The 19,653-nt window shown below is 40.0% G+C and overlaps 1 protein-coding gene across 4 annotated transcripts in view; it reads left to right on the top strand.

Moving 5' to 3' along the window:
• Window positions 1-19,653, top strand: part of ATG13 (autophagy related 13) — a 54,674-nt gene that overhangs the window by 14,379 nt on the left and 20,642 nt on the right. For 3 of the 4 annotated variants that reach the window (XM_064576520.1, XM_045893784.2, XM_064576521.1), the window contains exons 3-6: window positions 14,472-14,553; window positions 15,533-15,613; window positions 16,054-16,173; window positions 18,544-18,590. In XM_064576520.1, coding sequence (XP_064432590.1) covers window positions 14,485-14,553; window positions 15,533-15,613; window positions 16,054-16,173; window positions 18,544-18,590 — 317 coding nt within the window. In that variant the 5' untranslated portion in view covers window positions 14,472-14,484. Of the gene's footprint in view, window positions 1-12,867; window positions 13,030-14,471; window positions 14,554-15,532; window positions 15,614-16,053; window positions 16,174-18,543; window positions 18,591-19,653 lie in introns of all 4 variants that reach the window. The other variant, XM_064576519.1, reaches the window with a different exon arrangement.

Raw genomic sequence — 19,653 nt, 5'->3', positions numbered from 1 at the left:
TGGAAGTCTGTCCCTCTTAATCCCCTTTACCTATTTCACCCATCCCCCTACCCAAAACTCAACATGCTCTTACCATATGACCCAGCAATCACACTCCTTGGTATTTACTAAAGGAATTGAAAACTTGTCCCCAGCAGGACAGGGTTCTTGGAGGCTTCTTTGGGGGAAATTCAGTGTCCTCACAGGGCAAAACCTCTATGTACTGACGCTCGAGGTTTCTTTCAGTTGAAAAAGTTTGGAGGGGGGGTGTAGTTTGACCCTCTGAGCCCCACCAATTTACCAGCCTCACTCATATACCCTGAGTTTCTGCTGTCTTTTTGATGCCTCATGCTCAAATGTGAATGGGACAGCCAAGGGATTGCCAATCATTTGATGAAAGCCTCCAACATCGCCGCCACTGTTTTTCAAGCCAAGCGAAGAAGGAGGCTCCAGAGATGGGAGTGGGAGTGTGTATTGTATAGATGGAGATTTCTATGGTTTGTCCTGCATAACTGATCACCCCAACCTGCACATACACAGACAGGGTAAAGAGTGTTGTTTGTGAGACTTGTGCTGGATAAGTGACCAGGGGAGCCTGATTAGTTGACATTAGCTGGCCTCCAGGTCAGAATTGGCCCTTCTGGTCTGGACGCTATAAATTTTGCCTCACATCCCTTCCTGCTCCAGGTTGGGCTGGTCCCCCAGAACGGAATCAGGGGGGGAGGCAAGCGCATAGGGCCCAGGCTCCTTGAAGATGTTAAGACATGGTAACAGGAATTCAGCTCGCTCCAAACTGCACGTAGGCGAGCAAGTGTTTAACTTCAAATCCTGTCATTTGCCCTATGAATACGGCCCTTAGGGGATTTTCAGCTGGAAGTCTCACCTGAGGGGAGGACGCTCCGCCCATGCCTCTCAATTGGGACTCCAGCCTGACTGTCTCCACTGGGCTTCCACTAATGAGGTTGGATGTTTTAAGTACCTGATTTGATATAACTGCCTTATTCTCCTTTACTGCTTACTATTGCCCTCACCTATGCAAATTTCCCTTTTCTTCCTTCTGTTTCTGTTAGATTTTTTTTTTTTTAAAGATTTTATTTATTTGACAGAGTGGGAGAGGGAACACACGCAGGGGGAGTGGGAGAGGGAGAAGCAGGCTTCCCGCGGAGCAGGGAGCCCGACGCGGGGCTCGATCCCAGGACCCCGGGATCATGACCTGGGCCGAAGGCAGACGCTCAACGACTGAGCCACCCAGGCGCCCCCTGTTAGATTTTTTTTTTAAGATTTTATTTATTTGAAAGAGCGAGCATAAGTGGGAGGCAGAGGGAGAAATCAACTCCCTGCTGAGCAGAGAGCCCCACGTGGGGCTCGATCCCAGGACCCTGAGATCATGACCTGAGCTGAAGGCAGATGCTTAACTGACTGAACCACCCCGGCGCCCCTCTGTTAGATTTTTATAATATCAATAAAGTGGTTTGTTTCCCCTTCGAAACTGGAGTACTGCTGCCGTGAATCTTTTTTCTTCAGAACAGAGTGCCTCATATAGACTTGATCATTGAAGTCCAGCATGTTTTTTGATTCATTGTTTCCAAAAAGTTAATGTCTGGTCATCTAACATTAGGAAGGGCAGTGTTGCCCTGAGTGGGGTTATGAAAGGGATGTAGGGCTCAGAGTGGGGTCTGCTTCTTCTGTGGACTTTTATAAAATAATCTTCCTGTTTCAGCCCCATCTGCCATTCAACTTTTAAGAGATCTGGTAACTCTCATTCCTTAGCCTCTCCGGTTCTTTGGTTCAGATGAGCTTGCTTTTGTTTAAGGTTTTCTCATGGCTGGCTGGGATATGGATCAGCTCTGCTCTGCTCAGTCAATTATCTGATCATCTCTGCTCTGCTCTTCTCAATTATCTTTTCCTTCTGTTTTCTGTCTTCCAGAACTGTGATGCTGTTATCTCCATGCCCATTCTTCTGGTCACTGCGTGTATGCTTTTTAAGCCCTCCCCCCGCCCCCACCATTTTTTGTTTTAATGATATTTTAGGAGTGAGCAGAAATAAACATAAGCCTGAAATCCTTTATACTTAACCTTCACTTTTCCCCCCAATATTTTGTTGATATCTTTCATTTGTTATTTCTTTTTCTGACTTTTAAAAATTTTTCTTTAAGATTTTATTTATTTGAGGGATGCCTAGGTGGCTCAGTCGGTTAAGCGTCTGCCTTCGGCTCAGGTCATGATTCCAGGGTCCTGGGATAGAGTCCCGCATGGGGGGGGCGGGGAGGTCCCTGCTCAGCAGGGAGCCTGCTTCTCCTCTGCCTGCCGCTCTCCCTGCTTGTGTTATCTATCTCTCTGTGTGTCAAATAAATAAATAAAATCTTGAGAAAAAAAAGATTTTATTTATTTGAGAAAGAGAGCAGAAGCAGGAGAAGTGCAGAGAGAGAGCAGAAGCAGAGGGAGAGGGAGAAGCAGGCTCCCTGCTGAGCAGGGAGCCCAACTCGCGGCTCAGTCCCAGGCCCCTGGGATCATGACCTGAGCCCAAAGCAGATGTTTAACCAACTGAGCCACGGAGGTGCCCCCTTTTCTGCCTTTATTTGTAACCTTTATATTTCTGTGCTTTTTAAGTGAAAATTAACATTTCAGTATGAAAGTAAGTCAAAGATCCAGAGAACCTGCCTATCCAGTTAAGTCTGCTTTTCCCTTAGTTGATTATATATTTTTCACTGGAGCAGTGATGTAGAATCTTCTATCTAGTATTTGGATGTCGATGATCATCTACATCCTTTACGTAACAACGGGAGAATTTATTTAATGGCATGTTCTCTCTTGTTGCGTTAAAATATAAATAACATAAAATTTACCACGTTAACCATTTTTAAGTGTATAGTTCAGTGGTATTACATTGTTATGCAGCTATCCCCACCACCCATCCCCATAACTTTTTCTTCTTGTAAAACTGAAACTCTATAGTGTTGAACACTAACTCCTTCTCCTCCCCCAGCTCCTGACAACCACTATATTACTTTATGGCAATGATTTGACCACTCTTAAGTACCTCATATAAATGGTATCATACAGCATTTGTCCTTTTGTGACTATTTCACTTAGCTAATGAGTTCATCCATGTTGTAGCACGTGTCAGAATTTCCTTCCTTTTTAAGGCTGAGTCATATTCCTCTGTGTGTGTGTGTGTATACACATTTTGCTTATTTATTATATTTTCGATACTTGTTTAAAAATAGTTTAGTATGGTATAAATCTCTACACGTTCTAAACACTTTGGGAACCTTAAAGAGTTATTTGTTGTTAGGAATTTCTATTAATGAAAGTGATGGAGGCAACTGGGTGGCTCAGTGAGTTAAGCGTCCGACTCTTGATTTTGGCTCAGGTTATAATCTCAGGGTCGTGAGATCAAGCCCCATGGCAGGCTCCTCAGTGGGCATGGAGCCTGCTTAAGATTCTCTCCCTCTCCCTCCACTCTCTCTAAAAAAAAAGGAAAATGATGTGCAGAGAATGTTGTTGACATGAAATTGCTATTCAGAGCCCACTAAAAAATTTTTGTTATTTGTTAAATGTTGTAAGTCTTGAAGAAAGGCCTTAATTGAGGTTATTTCTCAGGAGGAAAAGCTCTAAGTGGTGAGTCTGGGGAAAACAGGTGTTGTTAAAGGGCGCCTGGGTGGCTCAGTCGGTAAGCGTCTGCCTTCAGCTCAGGTCATGATCCCAGGGTTCTGGGATCGAGCCCCGCATCAGGCTCCCTGCTCTGGGGGAAGCCTGCTTCTCCCTCCCCCACTTCCCCTGCTTGTGTTCCCTCTCTTGCTGTGTCTCTCTGTCAAATAAATAAATAAAAATCTTAAAAAAAAAACAAAACAGGTGTTGAGGGGGCAGCAGTCTTTGGGGGAGGATTACGATTTGTAACTATATTTTTGACCTAGTTAAGCCATTTTATAAAAGGTAACACTTGATAAATTTAATCAAATATATGTTGGTGGGAACCACATACAATTTTTTGTAAATCTGAAATTATACATAGTAATTAGGTTATGTCCCTAGGGCAAAAATTTAATAAAGAAGGTGGTAAGTAGTTCTGATTAACGTACATATTCAGCATATGATCAGGAGAGGGATAAGAAATTTAAAAGGTTGCAGAAGAATTTGCAACATAATTGAGACACTATAATGCTAAGAGGCAAAATGGCCTTGACTTGAACTAAGTGATAACCCAAAGCCCTGCTTTGGCGCAATCCTCTAGCAGCTGTTGCACTGCCTTACAACCCACCCTATCAGGGCGTCTGCACCCTTAATGTAAACAGGCTTTTAGTCAATTAAAATGTGTTGGTGACAGTGACTAATGTGGGCCATGTTCTGCAATGTCTAAAGAAAAGAAAGCCAAATGAATACATTGTCAGGTAAGAAGCCTCTCTAGGTGTTGTTTTTTTTTTTTTTTTTGTAAAGGGCATTGGGGGGCAGGGGCAGAGTGAGAGGGAGAATCCCAAGCAGGCTCCGCACCCAGTGTGGCTTGATCCCGGGACCCTGAGATATAAAGAATTGGACGCTTAACCAACTGAGCCACCCAGGGACCCCTCTCTAGACTCTTGTTGGAATTCCAGTTTGCTTGCCCCTGAGGTAGAGAAAGATATATGAACCTCATAGTGGGATGATAACTACTTAACCAACTGAAATAATTTTACTTTCACAAAGTGGCCGCCTTTTAGGAAGGGCAGTATGTTGATCACTTGATGCTTCTCTTTCCGTCTACTTAGCAGTTTTATTTTTCAAATAATAAATCGGATTTATGGTATATTAACTGTCTCTTGTAATTGAAGTTGTCCTCAAAACCTTGATTGAACTAATAAAATCAGTTTTTTGAGTATGTACATCCAAGGACTAGATACTGGTTCTGGATCACCATTTATTTGGTAATCTCAGTGACCAAGATCTTTCTTAAAAGTGCCAGCAGGCCTCTGATTACCTTTTCAAAGTCATTTTAACCTATTTCCCCTAATGACTTTGCATGGGGAATCTTGAAGGTTAGACTTAGGAGTTTGTCAAAATTTCTGGAGCATAGGAGCAATATAATGATACAATGCTTTACTTACATTAGTCTTTCAGCATTGTGCCTAAGATTTACAGTGTAACCTAGAAGAAGGTGTTGAGGAAAACTTCCTATACATTCTTACGCTTAGTACTTGGGGGCCTGAAATTTAAACTGACACAAGACTAGCAACCATAGGAGTACTCAGTGGTGAATAACCCACGTGGTTAGAATTTGGACTTATATGCCTAATTTAGCAAGAGAAAGGGGCCTAGGAGAAAAGGCTTCCTCCTCCCCACCCCCAGCTTTTACAAACTGTTTATTTTTCATCAACCTTATTTCCATTTTGTTTGCCTTTGTGGAAGAGCAGCTTAAGACCACTCAGTGGTTGTTGCTACCCATTCAGTGGCCTGAGCAGTGGGAGCTGCAGACCAGTCTTCAGTAGCTGGCTGGGCGCTCCAGTCTTCAGTAGGGAACTGCTGAATAGGCACAGAGGGCACGCCTTCAGACCAGTCTGCGACTTCAGGCTGAATAGCAGTGAACTCAGGAGCTGGAGCCGTCCATTCACCCTGACATTCCTCCTTAGTCACAGCCGAGAAAAGGCTTTAAAAAAAAAAATTGTATGTATGTATGTATTTATTTATTGTACTCTCTACCCAACATGGGGCTCGAACTCACGATCACGAGACCAAGAGTTGCATGCCGCTCCCACTAAGCTAGCCAGGTGCCCTGGAGAAAAGACTTTTATAGGAAGAACAAATCAGTTTCTTTAGAAAAGACAAATGAGTCTTTAGGAGAACAAATGGGAGATAAGAAAGTTTGTGATAAAATTTGTTTAGGTAGGTGCAAATGGTCTTTCCATCTTCTTCCCGACCTTGAAACTCCCCCAGAGCAGGGACTTGTGATCTCTTGGGAGTAGATGCCAACCTGAAATGGGAATTTATGGCTGTCCTCATTTTTCAGAAGTTCCTGCTTTTAGTCAGATAAGGGAAGCCCAAGAAGGTTTCTTTCTACATCTGTTGAATCTCAAATGTCCTCAGCTTAAAATAATCTTTATGCCAGAGTGGCTTATTTTGGGATGGCATATCCTGATCTTCAAATGTAGAGTAACTAACCAAGTGAGTCTCTTCCAGATAAGAAATGAGACCTGGATTAAGGTGGTTCTTTGGAAATGAAAATGTAGCACATATAAAAGGATTTTGTATAAGCAGGAACTTGAAGGATTTAGTAACCGGCTAGTATTAGTAAAGGGCAGAAAAAGGGAAGAATTATAGATCTCTTTTTAATGTTTGTTCCAAATTTCCCTTTAAAGTCCTTGAAACACTCAAAGAAGGCGTTTCGCAAAAAGCTAAGGCATAGGGTAAACTTTATGTAACATTTATATTGTAAAGAATGAATTAACTGCTTGATAGGTGAGCCCTAAGGGAACAAAAAGCTCTGATGCCTGTAGATAACTTCTTCCCCAGTGGAGATCTCACCCCGTTTGGCTCAATAACTAACTCTAGTTACATAATCCTTTTAGTGCTTACCGAGGTACAAAAAGTCACAAGAGTCATTGTGCTATTATGTTTGCATTGGTAGATGTTCTGGTGTTGGGAACACATTCCCCACTTCAGTATAAAATAAGGGCAGTACAGCCCTCCAGCACTATTCTTATCTCCGATCTGTTGCTGTGGTTGCTTTAGGGCCTTGAGCGGTTTAACCCTTTAAAAGGCTTTTTATTTTTACCATAACATTTGTTTGTGTTTTCAACCAAAATTAGGAAGGTCAGAAGGTGGGTGTATGCTTCAAAAGAATGTCAAACATACACATGGTAGGCTCCAAAAGATAAGTCCTTTATAATTTGGATCACTTCAGGCTTTAACCTGTCCTTGATCACCGTGGACTCTACTGTGCCATCTGAGTCCTGCAGTAGCTGCTTCTTAGGTGTTTTATTTCTCCTTCATTGGTTTCTCCCCCCTCCCCCATAAATTTGCTCAGATAGTGCTATACCATAGAGAAAATCCTTTTCACAGCAGCTTGAGGTCTCTTCCTGTTTAAATTCTCAGAATCTAGCTGAAGCACCCCCCCCTTTAAGAAGTGATCCTCTCAAAGGTCATTACAACACGATGCCAAGTCCAGTGGCCTTTTTCTCACCTTGAAAACGAAGGAAACCAGAATGTGTCACCCCAGAATATGCCTCTTTGACATAAAAATTATTTTGATCTGAAGGCAATTAAGCAGCAAATACAGGAGAACCTTTCTTTACCTTCCACTTTTCTGCCTGAAGGTGAGATAAATTCTCCTTTTCCTAGAGACACTCTTAGCAGCTCAGAGAAGGCACTGGTGGAATCTGCAAACAAACCTTACCCCATTAGTTTCCTCCCATATATTTATCTTCCCCCAATTTGCCACCCTTGAAAGCCTAGAACTGCTTTCATTTGTCTTGTCATTTCTCTACAACTTTATCATTCTTTGTTGAAGATCCCATATAAGCCATAGTTCTAAGCCACACTGTTGAATTATTTTTCTGTTGAGGTTTCTCTTGTGAGATGTGCACTGCAGGTGTTATAAACTGTTTTTCTCTTGTTAATCTTTTTGTTAAAGAGGCCCAGCTGAAAACCTGAGGGGGTATAGGTAAAGTTTTGCCTCCTCCACAAGAACTTTTATATTATTTGACCATTGACCATCCCTTCAATCCTGAAACTTACTTCCTCTCAGTTTCAGTGATAACTGCTCAGAAATCTTTTTTCCTATTTCTCTGATAAGTTCTGGCATTTCTCTCTATGGTTCTTTTATGTCATTTTCTTGGGGCCTTTGTTATTTCCCTGTTATCTTCCATGGTGATTTCCTCTACTCCTATGCTTTTGTTTTTGTTTTGTTTATAAGATTTTATTTATTTGAGAGAGAGAGAATGAGAGAGAGAAAGCACATGAGAGGGGGGAGGGTCAGAGGGAGAAGCCGACTCCCTGGGACTCCAGGATCATGACCTGAGCCGAAGGCAGTTGCTTAACCAACTGAGCCACCCAGGTGCTCCTACTACTATGGTTTTTAAACTGTTCCTTCTTTTTGGAGAATATCTACTTCTCTCCAACTTTAACCTCAGTCTTAACCTTTCCATTAGTTATAAATTGGATATTTTCAGATTGATCTTCTGGTGTTTTGTTTTGTTTTTTTAATGTTTTATTTATTTATTCATGAGAGTCAGAGAGAGAGAGGCAGAGGCAGAGGGAGAAGCAGGCTCCCCGCCTAGCAGGGAGCCCTATGCGGGACTCGATCCCAGGACCCCGGGATCATGACCTGAGCTGAAGGCAGACGCTTAACCATCTGAGCCACCCAGGTGCCCCTGATCTTCTGGTGTTTTTTTGTTTGTTTGTTTGTTTTTAAAGATTTTATTTATTTGAGACAGAGAGAATGAGAGAGAGAGAGAGCCCATGAGAGGGGGGAGGGTCAGAGGGAGAAGCAGGCTCCTTGCTGAGCAGGGAGCCCGATGCGGGACTCAATCCAGGGACTCCAGGATCATGACCTGAGCGGAAGGCAGTCGCTCAACCAACTGAGCCACCCAGGCGCCCAATCTTCTGGTGTTTCTAATTCAACCTATTAAATAACCTGAACTGATTGTAAAAAAATAATGAACCTCGATCCCAAATGTCTACCACAAGAAAAATTAATTTATGATGGATCACGAATATAAACATGAGAGGTAAACAATAACATTTTTAGAAAAAAAATGTAGATTTTCATGACTTTGAGATCAGCAAAAAAATTTTCAACAGAGCACAAAGAAGTGCTAAAAAAAAAAAAGTTGAGAAATTTGACTTATTAAAATTAAGAACCTCTGTTAATCAAAAGACTCCATAAGAGGATACTACTACTCAGCAATAGATAGAAATGAACTATGAACATAGAACACAGCATGGATGAATCTCAAGCTAATTATACTAAGTGAAAGAAGCCAAAGAGTACATACTGTCTGATTTCATTTATATAAAACTGTAGACACTGCAGATAGGCATTTATAGGGATAGCACAGCAGTGGTTGCCCAGGAATGGGGTGTTAAGGAGGTGCTGGAAGAGGGATTACAAAGGAATATGAGGAAACTCAAGGATAGGTATGTTCACTATTTTGTGGTAATGGTTTTACAGTTAAAAATAGATGTCAAAACTTACTGTGTCTTGGGGCAGTTGTGTGGCTCAATTGGTTAAGCGTCCAACTCTTGATTTCAGCTCAGGTCATGATCTCAGGGTTGTGGGACTGAGCTCTGTTGGGCTCCAACCTCATCGCGGAGTTTGCTTGTCCCTCTCCCTCTGCTCCACCCCCCCTCCCCCCACCAAGCTCATGCTCTCTCTCTCTCTCTCTCTCAGATAATTAAATAAAATCTTAAAAAAACACAACAACCTTACCATGTCTTACACTTCCAGTATATTTTTTATTGTCAGTTATACCTCAGTAAGGCTGTTTTTAATGTGGAAATAAAGACCACAAAATGAGAATGGGTGAAGGCCATTTAATCAGAGCTTGTCATAGCCCAGGAGTTAGCTGCCATCCCTTGCATTGGCAAAGACTCAGAGGCAGGTAGACCAGTGGGAAGCTTTATAGTGGAAGAAAGGGAAAACTTTCAGATATGTCCTGATACGGGGTTATTGGCATGGGAAAACTATAGGCAGCCTAACTACAAGTGGGGGTATCCTGTGTAGTAGTTGTTTAGGGATATATATTTGGTTTTTCTGTGGTTGGTCCTAAGTTGGAAGCAGGGACAAAAATTAGGGAACTGTCAGTTATTACTCAAGTCTTGACTGTTTGGGGTCAATTTTTACAGGGGTTGTTGTTTGGCTTCCTGGACTAGTTAGTTGGCTAGAGATAGTCTGACTTCCTTGACTGGTTACTGTAGATAGTATGTTGGCTTCTTGGGCTAGATAATGGGGATTTTTTTTTTTTTTTAAGATTTTATTTATTTAATTGACAGAGAGAGATAGTGAGAGAGGTAACACAAGCAGGGGGAGTGGGAGAGGGAGAAGCAGGCTTCCCGCGGAGCAGGGAGCCCGATGCGGGGCTCGATCCCAGGACCCTGGGATCATGACCCGAGCCGAAGGCAGTCGCTTAACCAACTGAGCCACCCAGGCGCCCCGATAATGGAGATTTAGTTTGGCTTCCTTCCTGGGCTGGTTCCTGCAGGTTGTGGGTCAGAGCTCTATTTTTATATAGTAGTCTGGCCTTTGTCCATTAGTATATTCAGACTCTCATGAAAAGAAACAGATGCCATAAGAAAGGCAAGACACAAACTGGGAGAAGATATTTATAGTGCATATCCAACAAAGTACTTATATCCACTATATACGTTTTAGAAACTTCTACAATTCAGTAAAAAAAGATAACCTAATTTTTTAAATGGGTGAAAGGCTTGAACTAGTACTTCATTCATTAAAGAGGACTTCCAAATAGCTAGTAAGCATATGAAAAGGTGCTGATAGGGGAAATTCAGTGATCATTTAATCACTAATTTAATCACTAATCATTTAATACAGGTTAAATGAGATACTACCATACCCCTGCCAGGATGGCTAAAATTAAAGAATTAGTAGTACCAAGTAATGGTATAGCTGTGGAGCGACTGGAGCCCTCATATGCTGATGATAGGAGTGTACATTGGTACAGATTCTGGAAGACTGTCCGTTGTCTATTAAAACTACGTATACTGGGGCACCTGGGTGGCTCAGTTGGTTAAGCAACTGCCTTCGGCTCAGGTCATGATCTCAGGGTCCTGGGATCGAGCCCCGCATCGGGCTCCCTGCTCAGCAGGAAGCCTGCTTCTCCCTTTCCCACTCCCCTGCTTGTGTTCCCTCTCTCACTGTCTCTCTGTGTCAAATAAATAAATAAAATCTTTAAAAAAATTTAAAAATAAAAAAAATAAATAAAACTACGTATACTTTGGACCAACATAACACTGCTGGGTTTACATCTGATGGCAAGGAATATTTATATCCACCAAAAGACTTGTGTAAAAATATAATAGCCAAAACCAGGAAACAACCTGCTTAGAATTTATAAATAGTTTGTGGTAGGGGCACCTGGATGGCTCAGTCGTTAAGCGTCTGCCTTCAGCTCAGGTCATGATCCCAGAGTCCTGGGATCGAGCTCGGCATCGGGCTCCCTGCTCCGCGGGAAGCCTGCTTCTCCCTCTCCCACTCCCCCTGTTTGTGTTCCCTCTCTCGCTGTCTCTCTCTCTCTCTGTCAAATAAATAAAAATCTTAAAAAAAAAAATAGTTGTGGTATATTCATAAAGTGGAGTGCTACATAGCAGTGAAAAAGAATAAAGTGCCACATGCAGCATCATAAATGATTTTCACAGGAATGACTTGAAAAAAGGAAGCTACCCACAAAAGAGCTAATACTGTTTGATTCCATTTATATAAATGGAATGATTTGTCAAAATAGATAAAACTGATCTATGATGATAGAGGTCAGAATAATGGTTATTTTTTAGTGCGTTTACTGACTGAGGGGACACAAGGGAGCCCCCTAGATTATTGGAAATGTTCTGTAACTTGATCTGAATTGTGGTTATATGGTTGTATACAAACAAAATATCTTTTGAAATAGAAGTGAAAACAATAAGATATTTATTGATCTGTACACCCAAGATTTGTGCATTTCACTACATGTAAGTTATACCCCATTTTTATTTTTATTTTTTATTTTTTTGTACTTTCAAGTTTTTATTTAAATTCCAGTTAGTTAACATATAGTGTAATATTAGCTACAGGAGTAGAATTTAGTGATTCATCACTTATATATAACACCCAGTGCTCATCACAAGTGCCTTCTTTAATACTCATCACCCATTTAGCCCATCCCCCATCTACATCTCCTCCAGGAACCCTCAGTTCGTTCTCTATAGTTCTGTTTTATGGTTTGCCTTGGTCTTTTTTTCCCCCATGTTCATCTCTTTCATTTCTTAAATTCTTCATGAGTGAAATCGTATGGTATCTGTCTTTTTTGACTAACTTATTTCACTTAGCATAATACACCCTAGTTCCATCCACATCATTGCAAATGGCAAGATTTCATTCTTTTTTTTTTTTCCCCGTCAGAGAGAGAGAGAACAGCAGGGGTAGGGAGAGGGAGAAGCAGGTTCCCCCCTGAGCAAGGAGGTTGATGTGGAGCTCGATCCCAGGACCCTGTGATCATGACCTGAGCCAAGGCAGACACTTAACCACCTGAGCCACCCAAGTGTCCCACAAGATTTCCTTCTTTTTGATGGCTGAACAATATTCCGTTGTGTGTATGTGTGTATCACAATTTCTTTATCCATTAGGACATTTGGGCTCTTTCCATAATTTGGCTATTGTTGATAGTGCTGCTATAAACATTGGGGTGCATATATCCCTTTGAATCAGTATTTTTGTATCCTTTGGGTAAACCCCTAGTAGTACAATTGCTGGATCATGGGGTAGTTCTATTTTTAACTTTTTGAGGAACCTCCATAGTGTTTTCAAGAGTGGCTGCAGCAATTTGCATTCCTACTAACAGTGTAAGAGTGTTCCCCCTTCTCCACATTCTCACCAACACCTGTTAGGTTTTTTGTGTTGTTGATGTTAGCCATTCTGACAGGTGTGAGGTAATATCTCATTGTAGGTTTGGTTTGTATTTCCTTGATGAGTGAAGTTGAGCAATTTTTCATTTGTCTGTTGGCCATCTGTATGTCTTTGGAAAAATGTCTATTCATATCTTTTGCCCATTTCTTAACTGGATTATTTGTGTTTTGGGTGTTCAGTTTGATAAGTTCTTTATAGATTTTGGATACTAACCCTTTATCATATATGTTATTTGCAAATATCTTCTCCCATTCCTAGGTTGCCTTTTAATTTTGATTTTTTCCTTTGTTGTACAGATTTTTATCTTGAAGTCCCAGCAGTCCATTTTTGCTTTTGTTTCCCTTGCCTCGCCTCGCCTTACCTCGGGAGACTAGCTAGTAAGAAGTAGCTACGGTTGATGTCAAAGAGGTTGCTGCCTGTGTTCTCTAGGATTTTGATGGTTTCCTGTTCACATTTAGGTCTTTCATCCATTTTGAATTTATTTTTGTGTGTGGTATTATATCTCAATTTTTAATATTTCCTTTTTCAACTCTCTTCTATCTTTCCTTAAAACTAGCTTCCTGTTTATTGTTAACTGAAATCTTGTCAAACTTTTTGTAGTTGGTCCTTAAATCCCGTCAGCTCCTCCTTTAAAATATCTCCCATCCATACTGTTTCCAAACCATGACTGTACTAGAGTTTGACCCTTGACCACAAGCCTGCATTATTGCCAAGGACTTAACTGGTCTCCCTGCTTTTCATACTCAAAACTGTTCTACAATATGCCAGCAAAGCTATCTTTCTAAAGCACCATTCAGATGATGCTAGCATTCTGATTGTGTTAATTCCTTTACTCAGAAGTCTTGAGGGAGCTCCCATTTCTGTTGTATTAGGTACAGATCAGGCTTGCATGCATTCAAGATTCTCATGATCTGGCCCCAACCAGCCATACTATTTCCCTATCCATACATAGTGCTTTAGAAAACTGGGATACTTAATAGTTCCAAATCCATTTTGTTCTCTGTTGCTGATACTCTTTGTTCATGTTCTTCTCTCCCTAAATGCTTTTTCTTCCTCATACCAGCCCTATCTGAAATCATTTCAGCCTGAGGGGCTATGATGTGCCCCATGAAATCCATAGGATATAATCTGAGTTAAACAGCCAAACATTTCTATATATGTGCATTTTTCTAGAGAAAGGGCTTGTCTTGTTATCAGATTCTCAAAAGGGGTCCATGAATCCCCCAAAGTTAAATTGATTTAGTGCTCTTCTGAAGGAATACAAATGATCTCATTTTATGTTTTTTTAAGATTTTATTTATTTATTTGAGAGAGAGCAAGAGCATGTGCCGGGGGTCGGGGGGGGCAGAGGGAGAAAAAAAAAATCCCAAGCAGACTCCCAGCTCTTGCGGAGCCCAATACAGGGCTCAGTCTCACCACCCTGAGATCGTGACCTGAGCCAAAATCAAGAGTCGGACACTTAACCAACTGAGCCACCCAGGCACCCCTCATTTTATGTTTTAACAGAGTTTTTGTCTTGTTAAAACTTAGTCCTCACTATGGTGGGTAGTAGAAGTATTTTTAATAGATAAGTTATATTTAAAGCTTAAAGTTTCAGATGCAGGTAAAATGGCTTGTCCTCATCCATTATTTAGGTCCCTAGGTCTTTTCGTGTGTGTGTGTGTGTGTGTGTGTGTGTTCTGGAATTAAATTTTACAGCCTAGATTTCTCTTTGTGGTGAGCAATTTATTTTCCTCAAAAGATACTATCTTAATATTTTTCACTTTGGTATCTTAGGGGGAATTTTTTTTCCCTCCCACATGACTGTTTGCACAGCTAGACAATACCATCTCTGTATGCTTTGAATTTAAAAGATACTAGTCACATTTTTCAACACTTTTTTTTTTTTTTCCTGTTTCAGATTCCTATAGGCAATGGAAACTGATCTCAGTTCCCAGGACAGAAAGGACCTGGACAAGTTTATTAAATTTTTTGCCCTCAAGGTAATTTATCTATTCTCTTGAGCTCAGAACTGTTAGAAATAACTTCCGTGCTTCTCCCTTTTTGGAAACATAGAATAACAGCTTGCAGCTTGCCCATTTTAAGGGATACTTCTGTCTGTTGTAAACCAAACTGTGAAGTTTGGGGGCGGTACTGGGGGTGTAACTAAAAAGTAGCTTCCAATTTTCCACAGCTACTTGTTCAAAAAAAAATATTTTTTTTTTGCAAGGCTGTTTGCAGAAATGTCAAACTATTATGCCAGGTTATTGGCACAGTATGTTCCCTTGGGGTGGGAACAAAGATTGTGGACTGGAATGGACAGCATTTTGGGCATCTTCCCTAAAGCATCAACTAACTCTGAAATGTCTAACTTCCATTTTATTGTTCCCTTCTGGGTAAATGAGAAATTAAAACTGAATTTTGAATACTTTAGAAGTTATATTTTCTTAAATCTAAAAATCATTTCCACCTCTATCACTCCTCCTTCTCATGATTGCCATGTAAAAAACAATCCATGCAGTAGATTCTGGTTGTAAAATTAGTTGGGAGACTTTTGCCATATGGGCCAAGTGATATAAATAAGTGTGGAATCCTTGGTTTAAATCTACTATGATTACATAAGTGTACGGCAGTGAATATTTAAACCTACGGTTGGACTTGTCTTTATGAAAGTCAGAGCCACCATGTGCAAATTTCTTTCTGCCATGTGAGAATATTACAGATCCCAAGCCTTAAACTAAAATTTCTCTAATCAGTTGACATTATGCCCTCGGAAATATTTGCAGTATTATTTTTGTCATGGTTTTTTTTTTTTTTACATGTTCTTGAATTTTAAAATCCTATCCTTTCCTAAAGTGTTGTTATGATCATTGGCATCTTTTTAACCCTGCATTCAGAGGGTGTTAACTCTGACTGTGAGTCAAATTAATTTAAGACTGTTCATCTTTGATATTTTTTTGTTTGTTTTTTCCTTTTTTTTAGACTGTCCAAGTGATTGTCCAGGCTCGACTTGGCGAGAAGATTTGTACTCGTTCATCTTCATCCCCAACTGGTTCAGATTGGGTAAAATTCCTGTTTTTTGTTAAGGCATGTTTGTCATAAGGAATCGTACATAGTGCAGTTGTAAAGAATACAATTTATAGTATTCTAAATCATAACATTAATATATCTAATTCCATTTGATTCATTCACTTGGAAAGTGTGTTCTTCATCGAATGTTCGTCCTAGGTTTGATTCTCATCTTTCTTCTGCAATAGGTGAAAAACTTAGTCTTTAGAAAAATACCTTGTTAACTAATCTTATTATATAATAAGTCATTAGCTCTTTCAGCCTGAGTTTTGGGGCTTTGAATCAGGATATCTTTTCTGGGCAAGGGAGAAATGAATGAATGTCCTTAATTACTCAAGGCAATGCCTGCATTAGCCAGCATAACCATCTCACTGCTTTAAGTTGCCGTAATGTTTCTTGTAAGTGTTTAACACAAAGTCCCTTTTGTTTTCTAGTTCAATTTAGCAATCAAAGACATCCCAGAGGTTACACATGAAGCAAAAAAGGCCCTGGCGGGACAGTTGCCTGCCGTTGGGAGATCGATGTGTGTGGAGATCTCACTCAAGACTTCTGAGGTAAGGCTATGGCCAGGATGGTGTCTTCATTTGGCACTCAAAGCTCTTCACACCCTGCTTCCAGCTCAGCCTCATTCCTGTCTCTTCCCTCTCTGAACGTAGCGCTCTCTGAGGAGGTCAGATTTTTGTACTTATCCTCCCAAACACGTGGAATAGGCTCTTTGTCGTCCTCATACATCAACTATATGTGAAATAGTTCTACTTATCCTTCAAGACTCATGTGCTCTTGAAAATTCACCCCCTTTCTCGGGGGAGAGGTAACTACCTTCTTTAGACTTACCATGTGCTTTGTTGACATTGTTTCTAAAATATAATTGATGTATTGTGATTTTTTTTTTTTAGATGTGTTGTTACTTACCTTATTTCACATCAGGATCAAGGCATATATTGTTACTTGTGTGTTTATTAATTTATTTCCACTAGAAGATTGTGAAGCTGCGTGGTGTAATAAAAGGCAGTTGGATTTTGGAGCTATACAGACCCAAGTTCAGATCCCAGCTGAGTAACTTTGGCCAAATTACTTAACCCCACCCGCACCAACACCACCAAACTAACATGACACTTCATAGTCTTGAAGGGTTTTATATTTTCTCATTTAATCCTTATTTGTAAAGTGCCCAACATAACTTATACATGTTCCTGTTCATACTTTGCACTTTCATTCTTGAGGTCAGCAGTCATGCCACATCTTATTTATTTTTGTAGTTCTTTAAATTCTTTTTGAAATGGGGCAGGATATGAATAGATAATCATCTTCTGTGCCTGGTACATTGTCCGGGATGGCACATAGTATGTTCTTGATGAATTTTATTGAATGAATGATGTCAGTACTTATTCCATGGAAACCTTAGCACCCCAAAATACAAAACTTCCTATTCTTCTTTATTGTATTGCCAGTTTATACTATGAATTACTTTCCTTAGTGATCCATAGGGAGTCCTAAAGGAATCCCTAGAAGAACTCTTTCCTTTCCCAGGTGAGTCTGAGTATAAAATGTTCCGATTGTCCTAGACAGACTGCACCAACTTGTCTTGCATACTTCCTACTGTTCATCCTCCCTTGATTTGGGGGACCAGGGGAAATTAAAAATTTATCACGTCATTTAAAAATGACAGTATGATGGGGGCACCTGGGTGGCTCAGTTGGTTAAGCGACTGCCTTCAGCTCAGGTCGTGATCCTGGAGTCCCAGGATCAAGTCCCGCATCGGGCTCCCTGCTCAGCAGGGAGTCTGCTTCTCCCTCTGACCCTCCCCCCTCTCATGTGCTCTCTCTCTCTCAAATAAATAAAATCTTTTAAAAAAATTTTAAAAATTTAAAGAAATGACAGTATGATGAAAAAGATATATTAAAGATACATACTTAACTTTGATCTAGAACAAGTAAGTTCTGTATTCCAATAACTAACCCAAGTTTACACCAGAATCTAAAAGAATAGCCTTCTTCCAATTGATTGGTAATAAGGTTACTTGTGTTCAAAAGTATGACCACCCTTCTTACTAAGTGGCACATAGGAGTGTTACAGGGTTGAAGGATTTTGGCTTTAGTTTCTGTTTTTCTTTTCCACCCACTAGACTAAGTCTGTTCAGAGCACCAGAGAAAGACTGAACAGTTTGGTTAAAGACATTACACAACTAAAAAGATTTTTAAGTGAGGAGCTTGTTAAGGTATTCCTTAACAGTGGGTGTCACCTAAAAATATCCCCTCTAGAATTGGAGGGAAAGGCTCTCTCCATCTGAAGTATTGGCCTTTCTGAAGAGCAGTTTGGATATACATAGCAAAAGTCTTAGAAGCATAAGTACTGTTTAATCTAACAATGCTAATTCTGGAAATTTGTCTTAAGAAATTAATTTAGGGTGAGGACAAAGTTTTAATCTCAAGGCTATTTATCTCGTTGTTTGTAGTAGTGAAAAATTAGAAATGACCTATATGTCCACAGATTGGGAGACTGTTTGGATGAAATGATGGTCATATGGTAGAATACTATGCAACCATTAAAAGTGGTGTAGAATTTTATAAGGAAAACTTAATGTTATGTTTATTAATGAAAAGGTGATAAAAATAACATATATAGTATAATCTCACATTTTAAAAAAATCTTTTTAAGTTCATTTATTTATTTATTTAGGTAATGTCTACACCCAATGTGGGGCTTAACTCATGACCTTGAGATCAAGAGCTTCATGCTCTTCTGACTCAACCAGCCAGGCACCCCTCACGTTAGTTATTAAAGTGGCTGATTAGGATTATAAATTGATTTTTTTCTTTATTTATATTTTCCAGTATTTTTATAGTGACTGTATCGTGCTTTATAATAAAAGAAATAATTAAAACAAATAAAACTGAAATATTTTTCAATTGTCCCATCTACAGGGAGATTCCATGGAGCTAGAGATTTGGTGTCTCGAAATGAATGAAAAGTAAGTGCTCTGTCTTAGGGTCCGTGGCTGTGGTAGCTGAGAATAAAGCAGATGACGTCATGTGAAAAGCGGGGCTTCGTTATCAGTAATGGAGGGTGTTCTTCCCACTTAACAAAGCCAATAGGTCTTTGCTACAGTTTGCTTCATGCTTGGCTTCCAGCCCAGGCACAGAGATGACCTTCAGCGGGAGGGTCAGTCCAGAGAAACTTAGATGCCACAGGGAAAGGAGCAGAGAAAAGACTGAAAAGGATTTGTTGTTTTCCCAGAGTACAGATAGTTCTCTGATTAAATCCCTTGCGAGCTCTTGTAACATGACTGCTCTGTGTTGTCTGTTTTCTGTGTGGCAGACATCCAAAACGATTTCCCTTCACTACTCCTTTTTACACGTTGTGTTGGTCATAGATTGGAAATGCATGTTATTTTCCTTCTCCATTTTCTTCCTTCAAGGCAGATTAGCTTATTTCCTGCCTGAAGCTTCAGTTTTCAAGAATAGTATGTAGGAGAATGGAGGAAATAGCAACACATCAAAAGAAAAATTTTAATAATAAGTCTGTGAGGTGTGGGTATTATTTTTCTTTTCTAAGGAGAAAGCAATTGCCACGTTATTTAGTCTAAAAATTTTAGTACCAAACAGACTTTTCTCCAAATTTCCTATTAGATGTAGAGAGGTAGACAGCTCATAAGATACTATATTGAAATTGTTTGCACCTCCAGTAATATAATTGCAGTGTTGAATTACTGTTTTTACATGTGTAGCTTTATTTCTTAGATAACAGCTTCAAAGCTAGAAAAAAATATATTAGGTGCCTTTTGGTATCTATCTGCCTGGTTCTAGAGCACAAAAAAGTAAAACTTCTGCTTACCTCAATAATCTGTTGATAAACTGACAAAGAACTCTAATTACACTTTTAGTTCAGAACATGTTTTCATGATAAATTTAATCTTATGCAGTTCTCACACTTAATTTGCAGTTATCTCTGTTGACTGTAATACTCTGTGAAAGGTGTTATATGGACTGCAAAGCAGGTTATATTCTATCAGAAGTCATGAATAATGCTAACAG

This window comes from Mirounga angustirostris, unplaced genomic scaffold (genome assembly GCF_029215605.1).
Source record: "Mirounga angustirostris isolate CCGP_5_RB_7025 unplaced genomic scaffold, mMirAng1.0.hap1 SCAF_13, whole genome shotgun sequence".
Lineage (NCBI taxonomy): Eukaryota > Metazoa > Chordata > Mammalia > Carnivora > Phocidae > Mirounga > Mirounga angustirostris.
This window is presented reverse-complemented; position numbering and strand designations above follow the sequence as displayed.